The sequence below is a fragment of the Hemiscyllium ocellatum genome, chromosome 9, assembly GCF_020745735.1.
Source record: "Hemiscyllium ocellatum isolate sHemOce1 chromosome 9, sHemOce1.pat.X.cur, whole genome shotgun sequence".
Classification (NCBI taxonomy): Eukaryota; Metazoa; Chordata; class Chondrichthyes; order Orectolobiformes; family Hemiscylliidae; genus Hemiscyllium; species Hemiscyllium ocellatum.
The window spans coordinates 66,081,444-66,094,591 of record NC_083409.1 but is presented as its reverse complement, the minus strand read 5'-3'; the positions used below and the strand labels follow the sequence as shown (position 1 = coordinate 66,094,591).

Sequence of the window (13,148 nt, the reverse complement as noted above, 5' to 3'; positions counted from 1 at the left end):
CACCCTTTCAAGTTTAACAATGGCTTCCCTATAGTGGATAGACCAAAATTGAACACAGTGTTCCAACTATGGCCTAACCAATGTCCTGTATAGCCACAACATGACATCCCACTCCTTTACTCAACGCACTGACCAATAAAGGTTAGCATTCCAAACACCTACACTACCCTATCTACTGGTGCCTGTGAAGCTGCATCCTAAGGTGTTTCTGTTCAGCAAAATTGCCCAGCACCCTACCATTAAATGTATAAGTCCTGCCCTCATTTATCTTGCCAAAATGAAACACCTCACATTTACCCAAATTAAATTCCATCTGCCACTCCTTGGCCCATCTGATCAAGGTCCCATTCTATTCTGAGATAATCTTCACTGCTACTCCAGACTTGATCCTCACTAAGATAGTCCAACATAGATACCAAGCCTCATTCAGTAATTTCATCTACAGATCACCAAATTCAATAATCAGTCAAAGACCTGTATTGTTAATCTGAACATGTTTTTTACCAATGCTGCTTAACCTTCAATGCCCTTACAGCAACTTCTGATTTAATCTCTTATAATGTATGGAATATTTTGCCTTTTCCTCCAACCACACTGATATTTGAAAGACAGTGTTTATTACAATATTTTAAACTTACAGCTCTGCTGTATTTCAGGTTGTAAGTCTTCAATAAGTTCGTTCTTTTTCTGCAGCTCATCATGGGCCTCATGGAGTTTCTCCCTAGAGATAAAATGTATGACAAATTAGATGCTATTGAAAATTAACATACAACTCCTAACTAACCTATGCACTCTGCCTCTGATTTTTATTTCAGTTTCTGTGTTGGAGTCAGCAGGAGACTGGACGTTGTTGGAAACTATCACCTTTATCTGTGGGATTAGAATCTTCTGCTGACTAAACTATAAGCAGTTGAACAGATCTGGATTTCTCAGATCAATTCCAACTATTACCTATTAAAAGTTTTATTAAATTGTTAATCTGCCCCATTTTACAGAACCAAAATAATAAAATCTTACAAAGCAGGAGGTCATTTAGCCAATCATATATGTAGTGACTTTTTGAAAGAGTCAGTGATAACAAGTGGCAATATTTTGGTCCTTGTATGCAGGTGCTATCCTTTACAATGCATTTCTTACAATCTATATTTATGTTCTTACAGTGTATTAGAAATTAGGAACCTTGCAATATAGTTTTTAATATCAGTTTGGTTCGTGCTCCCAATTGTAATCTAAGAACACCTGTTGCATTACACCTCTGACATTCAGTAGGAGGAAAGGCCACAGGAATTATGTCAGTTCTTAAAGAGGTGTGAGGATTGAATTTTTACGAGAAAATGTTTTTTTGCCTCAGCATAAGCCGAACTGACGATATTTGTAACCACGTGATGTCTCACAAGGAGTCATTAAATAATAAACTCTGGTTTACACAAGGTACTGGCAAAAAATAATTTTCATGAAGACTAATTTAAACAAACAATTCTCACTGTACCTCCTATGTATTTAGAGTCCTGGAGTCATTGAGATGTACAGCATGGAAACAGACCCTTCGGTCCAACCCGTCCATGCCAACCAGATATCCCAACCCAATATAGTTCCACCTGCCAGCACCCGGCCCATATCCCTCCAAAACCCTTCCTATTCATATACCAGCCAAATACCTCTTAAATGTTACAATTGTACCAGCCTCCACCACTTCCTCTGGCAGCTCATTCCATACACGTACCACCCTCTGTGTGAAAAAGTTGCCCCATATGTCTCTTTTATATCTTTCCCCTCTCACCCTAAACCTATGCCCTCTAATTCTGGACTCCCCAACCCCAGGGAAAAGACTTTGTCTATTTATCCTATCCATTCCCCTCATAATTTTGTAAACCTTGATCAGGTCAGCTCTCAGCCTCCGATGATCCAGGGAACACGCTGGGGCTGTTTTCAGCCTCTCCTATTAGCTCAAATCCTCCAATCCTGGCAAAATCCTTGTAAATCTTTTCTGAACCCTTTCAAGTTTCACAACATCTCTCCGATAAGGAGACCAGAATTCCACGCAATATTCCAACAGTGGCCTAACCAATATCCTGTACAGCCACAACATGACCTCCCAACTCCTGTACTCAACACTCTGACAAATAAAGGAAAGCATACCAAATGCCTTCTTCACTATCTTGTCTACCTGTGACTCCACTTTCAAGGATCTATGAACCTGCACTCCAAGGTCTCTTTATTCAGCAACACTCCCTCGGACCTTACCATTAAGCGTATAACTCCTGCTAAGATTTGCTTTTCCAAAATGCAGCACCTCACATTTATCTGAATTAAACTCCATTTGCCGCTTCGCAGCCCATTGGCCCATCTGATCAAGATCCTGTTGTAATCTGAGGTAACCCTCTTCGCTGTCCACTACACCTCAATTTTGGTGTCATCTGCAAACTTACTAACTGTACCTCTTATGTTCGCATCCAAAGCATTTATGTAAATGACAAAAAGTAGAGGACCCAGGACTGATCCTTGAGGCACTCCACTGGTCACAGGCCTCCAGTCTGAAAAACAACCCTCCACCACCACCCAAAGGTCTTCTACCTTTGAGCCAGTTCTATATCCAAATTATACTCTGTATTCCGTGAGATCTAACCTAGCTAATCAGTCTCCCATGGGGAACCTTGTCTAACTTAACTGAAAGCAATTGTAAATACTTTTTCTTGAAGTTACACAAAACCCCATAGTCAATTTCAGAAAATATTCTGTCTGTTTCAAAATCAGGTAAAATTTGGTTTAGAATACATAATGGACTAATGGATCACAAAACATCTGTTGTTTTGATTTTCTTTAATGGATTGGTTTATAAATGTAAGACGAAAAAGCTGAATCATGTTTTGATTGTCAGGGACACTACAGTGTAGGAAATGTACTTTGGATGTACCAGTCAGATCTATTACATGTATCTACTTTTATAAACTACATCACTGGAGTTTAGAAACTTCGTAGTGGAAAAATCATATTTAATACTATTTACTTACAAATGTGCATCCAATTTCTTCTTCAGTTCACTTGACTGCAAAATAAGACAATATTATCAAGAATGTTTGGTACATTATCCTAACATGGCGGAGACCATAATTCAAGCACTGCATTTGATAACTAATTACACATTTTTAAAACATCTGTACTGGATATTTCAGCAACATATGAAGCAGTTCAAGATGCTTTTTTTTATTTTGCAATGCATATACTCTGTCATTCAGTAAGAAATCGCTGAACTGAATGGCCTCAACTCCTCTCTCTTGCCCATCACTGAGACACCTCAACTCTTGCAGTTGAAAAATGTCTCTCTCAGCTTTAAATAATTATCAATGGTTCAACCTCTACTGCTCTATGTGATATAGAATTCCAAAGATTAAAATCCTCTCTGAAAGAAACTCATTCTCATTTTCAGCTGCTTCAGAGGCCCAAGATAGAGTTGCATTAGAGTTGTAGTAATGGCTTCCGTGCTGCTGAGAGGGATTTTTGCCCCCTGTTTTTTAAAAAAGAAATTATTCACTCGGGGGATATGGGCATCACTGGCTGGGATAGTATTTATTGCCCATACCCAGCTGTCCTTAAGAAGGTAGCAATGAGTTTCCTTCTTCAACTGCTGCAGTTCACATGTTGTAGTAAACCCACAATGCCATTTGGGAGGGAATTTCAGGATTTTGAACCAACAACATGGAAGGAATGGCAATATATTTCCAAGTTAGTGTGGTGAGTGGCTTGGAGGAGAACTTGCAGGTGTAGTATTCTCATGTAGCTGCTGCCCCTGTCCCAGCTGGAGATGGTTGTGGGTTTGGAAGTTGGTGTCTGGGGAGCATTGGTGAATTTCTGTAGTGCACCTTGCAGATGGTAGACACTGCTGCGATTGTGCATCTATGCTGGAAGGAGTGGACGGTTGTGAACGTGGAGCGCATCAAGTGTCTTAGATGATATCAAGCTTCTTCAGTGGTGTTGGAGCTGCAGTCAACCAGGCAAGTGGAGAGTATTCCATTACACTTATGCCATGTCGATAGTGTCCGGCTATGAGAAGTTAGGAGAGGAGTTATTCACTGCAGGTTTCCTTGCCACTAATCTGCTATTGTAGCTACAGCATTGATACGGCTTTTCCAGTTCGTACCTTGTCAATGGTAATCCCCAGGATGTTGATAACGGGAAATTCAGTGATAGTAACACCATTGAATGTCAATTAGATTCTCTTATGCTGGAAATAGTCATTGAATACACTGGAGTGCGGAAAAGTAACATTCATTCAACACATGCAAAGCAATGTCAAAAAACTCCAAGTAGTAGAAATGCCCTTCAAAATCTTGGGGAATTACTTTAAATCACTGAAAGTACACACTCAGAATACATCTTGTAAGCACTAGTTTTTAACCTAGGCAAAAATGCAGCTGTCATATCTCTGCATTAAATGAGCTTTGAGCTTGCTCATTGTTCAGCCCTAACAATTTCTGCTGTCCTCTTACCTTGTTCGATTTGGTGAGTTCGAGAAGGCTGCCTGTGCACTGGCAATTAAAGCCAGAATCCACGCTTATTGAAATGGTCAATTGCATTTTAGTACATATTAACAGCAGTTTTACCTGTCCCACAGGGTTCCTGCATGCTGTTGTTCCAGACACTGTCAAGTCCCTGTTGCTTTTTTGACAGTTTTGACATTTTTTGACATTTTTGCCTCATGCCCATGACATGTGAAAGATATAATGGAATAACTTAACCTTAAATTACTTGCAATCAATCACTCACTTCTTCAACCTTTGAGCCTTGCTCCTGTAAGACTTTCTGAAGATCTTCAACCTGATGTTGCAGTTTGTTTACGTTCTGCTTTTCAATTCTGTTTAGAAACAATAAGAATAAAAATGCCAGTTTAAAGCAATTATTACTTTGGATCATTATGCTCTGTTGGTGCTAGTTCTTCAACTAAAGGTACCTGTTCTAATTCTATTTCCCTTTCCTTTACTCATACCCATTTATATTCTTTTCAATTTTTAATCACCTTTTTTAAACTTTATATTCTCAGTATCGATTATCATTGGTGATTCTCCACATGAGAACATGTTCTCTAATTTTCCCCATTTACCTACCAATGACACTCTAATTAAAATTCAAGCACTGGAGACAACTGGTCTATATTTATGTCTCTAAATCTTTCTCAGTTTTGAAAATACTTTTAATATGTTGTGTTTTAATGAAAAATATCAATGATTTGGTTTACTGTCACATGTACCCAAGTGCAGTGAAAAGCTTTGTTTCCAAGCAGTACGACAGATCATAAGGTGAGAGAACCCTGGACAGTATAAGGCATACAGCTTCCACTGCACAAGATGTACATGAGGCAAGATGAACATATACTACATTGCGAAATTATAAATGCAGCCCACTTCAACGTGGTCCAGTATCACCATTGTCATTGACGGGCTGGAAGTTGAAGATTCAACTCCTTATCCTACCAAAGACATTTAATTTCACAGAACTATGAAGCTGTATATAATCAAGAATTATGTGCAAAAGACCACACACTGCAAAAGGCTCTACTATGCAATATCCTACTTTGTAATACTTAGGGTACAATCACTATTTCCCAATGTCAGTTTGTTAATCTATCCTGGTTTACTAGAATGCAGAGGATAAAGTGAGGTCTGCAGATGCTGGAGATCAGAGCTGAAAATGTGTTGCTGGAAAAGCGCAACAGGTCAGGCAGCATCCAAGAAACAGGAAATTTGACGTTTCAGGCATAAGCCCTACATCAGGAATCCTGATGAAGGGCTTATGCCCGAAACTTCGAATTTCCTGTTCCTTGGATGCTGCCTGACTTACTAGAATGCAATCCCAATATTGCATCTTTGAGTTAAATTTCCAACTCTCTAAATGAAGAAAATACAATCTCCTGCCCAGTTTGGCAACTTTTCAGAACAGATTTTCCCATCATTATAAACACAATGCAAACAATGACAAATTAAAGAAAATCACACAAAAATTTTGAACTTGTGGGAAAATATAAACAGCAATAGGTCAACCTTGCTGCAAGATGCAGGACATAAACCAGATCAGTTTCCTGGCATTTAGAATACCTCATAAGAAGTGAGCAGATCTAGGCATATCAAAATTGCATTTGTACCTATTTTCGGTCTCCAGCTCATTATTTGTTCGATTTGCATCATCTAACAGCTTCTGCAGCACTGAAATGCGCTCATTTTCTGATCCCTCTTGCTGTAATTGCAACATCTTGTTCTCATGTTGCAATAAAATAAACTTCTCCCTGCACATATAAATGAATTGCAATGTTACCGTTTAAAGAAACACAGTCACAGCATTTACAATCATTATATTCATGAGCACCCGCCTATTTTTCCATGAACGTTGGTTATTACAGTGTAATAGTTATGCAATTAGTTTTAAACAATAAATAAAGCGCAAAACAAAAGATGAACATTGAAAAAAAATTGCTGCATCAGGCACCTTTATATTCATTTATTTTTGTTGGTCAAAAACAAATTTTAAACAGAAGGATCATTTATTTCTCCAGAGAATGTCCTGATCTGTTGAAATTTCAAACTTAAATGGTTGGTAGTCACAGTAGGTTGAAAACATTTAATCCAAATTAGTTTAGTGTTGATCAAACCAGGAATTGAAAGTGCTCTTACATTGACAAGACTAGAGGTGTATAAAAAACTTGATTTCCAAATTTCAGTATTAATTTCAGAGATTTCTATTTTTGGATAGTGTAAGAATGTAAGAACTATACCTATATTCCACAGGAAGAATTTCAGCTGCAAGATGGTCATGTGAATCCAGAGAAAATTTACCTAAAGAATAAAATGTTAAAACATTAACCATTCACTACTGAAAATAAAGCTGTTTTAACATGATAGTTCATTTTACTTCTTGATCCATAGTACTATTTCACACAAAATCCATATCTGGGCTTTATAAGCTATTCCAAAATAAATGTTTTATGCAAAAGAAAAAGTGTTATGGTATTGTCAATTTATTAACAGCATCAAACAATACTTTGAGCATTTTCAAGATTTGTTGTCCTGGCAAAATAATAACGTTCTTAATATGTTTGGAGATTTAAAATTATTTGAAAATGAAAAATTGTCTGATACAATACAAATAGTGCTATTATGCCAAATCAACTTAAGTTCTGTGAATAAATGTATACATTTAAACCAATTTTAAACTTCTAGAGAAAAAAAAACAATCGTACCCGTTGAGAAATTAAAATGAGAGAGCTCAAGAAAGGAACAATTAAAGAAGCTAATGCATACCTGACTGCAACAAGTGATCTTGCTGCACTTGAGTGCATTTGAGCTCCTCATTGGTTTCTTTAAGAGCATCACGCTCTACTATCAATCGCTGAAGGTTAAAAAAAAGGAACACAGCCCAGTAAGTAACAACCACCTGCAATTCCATAGAGGTGTCACTGCATAGTTCTCAATGAATAAAAAAGAAAAACAAACAAACAAACAAACAGTGTGCATAAAGTTGCATTACTGATTTTATAAATATCACATCTCATGTGCTTGACTACACAAGTAGCTGAATTAAGGAATTAAATTATAGACTTAAATCATTCCTGGACATATCCGATGGAAAGAAATAGATGTTATGGGAATTTTGTAATAGTTTTTAAACTCACTGCTGGCTAGTCAGGTATGGCTTTCTTTTACTGCAAAGAGTGACTTTTTTTTAGATTAGATTACTTAGTGTGGAAACAGGCCCTTCGGCCCAACAAGTCCACACCGACCCGCCGAAGTGCAACCCTCCCATACCCCTACATTTACCCCTTACCTAACACTACGGGCAATTTAGCATGGCCAATTCACCTGACCTGCACATCTGTGGGAGGAAACCGGAGCACCCGGAGGAAACCCACGCAGACACGGGGAGAACGTGCAAACTCCACCTTTAGTGTGGATTAAGACATCTGCCAAAATTGGGAGAGTTGTTCAACAGATGAATCAAGCAACAGACTGATAGCTATACTCTCAGAATTGTAACTTATAGACAATATCCCTGACAATATTGTTATCATGGGTTTGGTGTGTTCCAATGGCATGGCAGATGAATCAGAAATGTCAGCCCAGTGATATATGTCGAGAGAGATGCTCTGGGAGTCTCAACACTGACACTGGCATCAGGTCAAACATGAACAAGGAAACCACCTACTGATTACTACCCATCACTCCACTTCTACATGCTCAGCTGAAGAATCAATATTTCCCAATATTGAACAATCTTTGAGGGAAGCTTTAAGGGTGACATTCATTCCTTTTCCACTGATGCAAAATAGCAGAAGTGTGTATCACCTACATGATGCACTGCAACAACTCACCCGTGCTCTTTCTACAGCATTTCCAAACCTGTGACCTCTATAATTTAAAAAGGACAAGAATAGAAGATTCATTGTAAGACCAACACCTTCATATTCCCTTCCAAACCACACGCAATTATGAATTGAACATATAACGCTGATTCTTCTCTCTTACTGGGTCAAATTCCTGGAATTCTTTTCCTAACAGCTCTCCTGGTGCATCTACCCTCCATGGCCTAGAGCAAGGCTCAAGGCAGCTCACCACTCTTTCTCAAGGAAACTAGGACAATAAATACTGGTCTATCCAATGATGCCTACATCCCATGAACAAATGAAAAGGAAAGAATGTAATTGAGATCTGCTTCACAGACACAAATGACAACTAAACTAGAGGATTAAAACCTAGGCCTCTGTTGTTAAGCAAGTTCCCAGTTCGGAAATCATATGACCACTAAAAAAAATTAAAAATTCAGCTAAGATTATCCTAATATCAAATAATGAGGTCCCATCACAATACGTCTGAATTCTGTTTAAAAATGAATACAAGGATTAAAATTACTAGAAAAAGCTGTTTATGGATATTGTTTACGCAAGTTACATTTTCTTCAAAGAAATATTTTTAATTGAAGACTAATTATTCATTTGGTGTTGAGTTTTCTGCTTCCTCTGTAATTTCTCCTAAATCCAGTGATTAAAATAAATCCTGAAATATAACCGGTTTTCTGCCAACTATAGAAAAGAATCACTATCCAATTGATAGTCAAATATTGGGGTTTGCGTTCTATTACATGCCTTGATGGGGTTAGCTTCCAGTATGAGAACTATTATATAATGCAAATCAAACACATGGAAGTATCAAACGGAGGCATGCACATATTTTCAATTTAGTACTGAAATAGTTAACTATAAAGGTTGACTTTTTTGAGTTCAATCCCACTGCCACCATCTTTAGAAGGCAGCCTATGAAATCCTAGCACCACGTAATCATGGAGATTTGTGTAACAGTACAATATTTTTCCCCAGATATGAGCCAAGCTAGATTTTATTATCATTTGTTGCTACTCTGAGACGATGGTAGCACTAGGACTTTCTTCTTTAAGTGCTCCTTATTATGTCACTTCAAATGGTAAGGGAGTCTGATCTAATGGGTCGGGATATCAATGAGCCAGTTTTTTTTAATGCCAATCCAACTTACTTCATTCTATTTTTTCTGGTGCCAAAACAACAACCTACAAAACCTATTCAAGATAATTTCATAACTTGCTATGTTAACAGCTGAAACCATGGCCTCTGACCTGCTTCTCAATGATGTAGTTGTTAAATTTTACCACACAGAATTCTGACAATGTATACCCAAAGATTCTCAGATGATTACTTCCCAGTTTAGACAAGTGATTCCAGATCTGTAGCAATGCGATTGACCTGTAACTGCCCTATGAAATATCCTGATATGCCACTCCATTCCGCCCAACCATAGACCAATCATCAAAAAGGAAGAAAACTGGACAGACCAGCCATCATTGACGTCAACATCAAAATAACAATGGCATAACCCAATCCTGACGACCTTGCAAAGCCATCGCTACTATCATTTGGGATTTTTTTAATCATAGAGGAAGAGATGTCCCATAGATTAGTCAAGCAAAAACATGACATAGTCAGAGGGAGGGCAATGGCCTCATGGTATTGTCGCTGGACTGTTAATCAGAAACCCAGGTAATGTTCCAGGGATATGGGTTTGAATCCCACTATGGCAGATGGTGGAATTTAAATGTAATTAAAAAAATCTGGAATTAAGAGTCCAATGATGACCATCCATTTGGGAGGGGCAATAAACACTGGCCTAGCTAAAGACACCCACATCCCATGAATGTAAAATATAAGAAATGTCTATTTAAATCAAATCATACATTAAAGCCAATATTCCAGACACCACTTGCACCATCCCATAGAGTCGTCCTGTCCCACTGGCAAGGCAGAGGTAACAGCAATGTAGTATACAATTGGGGAAGGAATTGCCCTCGGAAGTCTCAACATTTACTCTGGCCCCCGCGATATCTCATGTAAATATTGATAAGGAAACCTTGTGCCACCACTCAGTTGAAGAAGTAGAGGAATACAATGTTGAATACCACACTGAAGAAAGATGGGAGGTTGGCAGAGACAAAACAAATTCGCTCACCAAGAGTACAATGTCCCAGCACAGCTCATCAGCACTACTACTGGTCAAGCTGAACAAATCCTAATAGACATATCCACCAGACTGGGGTTTGGCAAGAATTGAAGGAGTCTTGCATAGAATACTAAAGTACTACTTATCAATCCTCACACTGATATAGCATAAAATAAAAGTTAGGAAAGCTTAGTCAACATCAAAAGACATGAACTATATCTACTTGCCAGAAAGGATAAGAAACATGACAATTCAAACCATTTCAGCAGGTAAGCTGCTCACGTTTGAAGAACTAAATAAATCTGACTGTGATTTGATCTGAATACTAAAGGACACTTACCTCTTTTTCTTTCAATAATGTTTCATGTTTTTCTTCAATCTGTTTCAATTCAAAAGCCAGTTTGTCTGCTCTTCTTACTTCCTCAGACAATGAGTTGTGAAGTTCCAGAACCTTGTAATCACAACAAAGCTATCAATGTTACAAAACATCATTAGAACAAATAGCACTGTTATGTTAGATTAAGGAAAGTGTGATGTTCCTCACTGGTTCAGCCAGTAAATATACTGCCTCGTATGGAACTGGACCAAATAAACTGAAAACGTTTTCAATCCCTGACCTGTTCCCAAATGAGACAAACACAGAGGTGTCACAAGTGTCAATGATCACAGGTGGATAGGCAGGATTTCAGTAAAACAGCTGAGGAACTATTTCATCAGGACAGTTAGGAATATGTAACAAATCTTGTCCTTGACAGCTCTCATCTCAAGATTGAAACAAAACTGTCTAGTTAGCATTTTCATGAAAGGAGTAAATCATATAGGGTGGAGAGGAGAAATTCAACAGAATATGGAAGACTACAAAATTATTAGCTTGTTAAAATTTAAACAATTCCAGTACATGGTATTCGATTTCATCTTTTTCCATGTCTCCAGTTACTTAGTTAAGTTTCACATCCCAAGATCAGAGCTGCTGATACAGTCTACTTTCTGAATACAGATTGTAAATCAATTGTAGAAATGCCCAGCCTTTATTGTGTGTAACAATGTATTTAGCCTAAGGAAGCTGTTTAATTTTACTCTTAAGTTATTCAATTATCAGCACAAACAATGATTTACCGTGAAACAATATGCTGCATTTAGATAAGGGGATTTGTGTCTAATGCTTACTTGTCTTTTGTATGTCTCCAGCTGAGCACGTGCGGCATTAGCTTTTCGGATTTCTTCCTCCAGGCTGACTGTATTCTGCATATACATCACGTTTTTGTCCTCCAACAATTTCATTTGTCGCTTCAAATCATTCAGGTCTTCCAGTTTTTTCTTGTATGTCTCCAGTGAAGCTTCTAATTTGGTAACCTTATCTGAATAATTCCTATAAAAACAGTGGTCAGAATCCATAAAATGTTTCCTTAGTTTTAAAAGCTCTAGGACTTGCCTCGAGTTCTGTTCAGCCTAGAGACTAAAATGGTCATATAAACTACAGTTTAGCTTAAGTTTAAACTACATTCTGGTACTGAAGTATGCACAGTGTTGTTTTAATAGATATATTACATACAATAAGTGTTCCCTCAGTTTTAAAGTTTCTTTGATGTTAGTAATACTCAATTCCTTCTGAACCTTAATTGAATATCTTAGTCCGTAATCAACTACAATGAACTTCAGCATGCAAGATCAATAAGAATCACTATGTTCAGAAATGTGTTGAACAAAATACCAAAATGCCTATGTTAGGACCGAACAAGAGTCAACTAATTGCAAACCAAAGAAAGGACCGTAATCTTAACAGCTTATGGAACTAATCATCAAAACACAAAACAAATTCTTCTTGGCTTTTCCAGATATTTTCCATTGATACTAAAATACTGAATTTGTAAATGCAGTTAAAACTTCTAAGCAGATAAGAACACTGATATAGAAAGAGCATAAATAATGTCTCACTATTCTTCTGTGGACAAATAAAAATACAAAATAAATTACTAATTGGAATAGCAAAGCACTGCAGATGCTGGAAATAAACAAAAGCAAAATGTATGAGAAATACTCAGCACCTGGTGAGAAAAATAAAATTGTTGATATACCAAATTGATTACCTTTTATCTGAATACTTCCTTTTCACTTAGGAAAGAAAACACCTACATTAAACTATAAATGATACATGAACAAAACTTTTTCAGGAGACAATATGGCTAAGTCAATATCAACAACACAATATTATTCCATGCTTACTATAAATTTTGTTTCCAGAACAGTGACTATTTGGCAAAATTGGGTTTTACAAATACCACAGATATCAGGAGGCAGGAAATACAAAAAAAATCCTTTGTTTTTACCTGCAGTAGAGCTTAATTATTGAACAGTCCCTTTAATAACAGGAACTGTGGGTGACACAGTGGCACGTACTGCTGCCTCAAAGTGCCAGAGACCCGGGTTCAATTCCCGCCTCAGGCGACTGACTGTGTGGAGTTTGAACATTCTCCCCGTGTCTGCGTGGGTTTCCTCCGGGTGCTCCAGTTTCCTCCCACAGTCCAAAAATGTGCAGGTTAGGTGAATTGGCCATGCTAAATTGCCTGTAGTGTTAGGCGAAGTAGTAAATGTAGGGGAATGGGTCTGGGTGGGTTGCGTTTTGGCGGGTCGGTGTGGACT

The 13,148-nt window shown here is 37.7% G+C and overlaps 1 protein-coding gene across 1 annotated transcript in view; it reads right to left on the bottom strand.

The window, feature by feature from the left end:
• Nucleotides 1-13,148, bottom strand: part of hook1 (hook microtubule-tethering protein 1) — an 84,455-nt gene that overhangs the window by 12,229 nt on the left and 59,078 nt on the right. The window contains exons 11-18 of the mRNA XM_060830421.1: nucleotides 11,676-11,877; nucleotides 10,849-10,959; nucleotides 7,290-7,377; nucleotides 6,764-6,824; nucleotides 6,137-6,277; nucleotides 4,765-4,852; nucleotides 3,012-3,046; nucleotides 639-721 (exon numbers count right to left, since the gene is read on the bottom strand). Coding sequence (XP_060686404.1) covers nucleotides 639-721; nucleotides 3,012-3,046; nucleotides 4,765-4,852; nucleotides 6,137-6,277; nucleotides 6,764-6,824; nucleotides 7,290-7,377; nucleotides 10,849-10,959; nucleotides 11,676-11,877 — 809 coding nt within the window. The remainder of the gene's footprint in view (nucleotides 1-638; nucleotides 722-3,011; nucleotides 3,047-4,764; nucleotides 4,853-6,136; nucleotides 6,278-6,763; nucleotides 6,825-7,289; nucleotides 7,378-10,848; nucleotides 10,960-11,675; nucleotides 11,878-13,148) is intronic.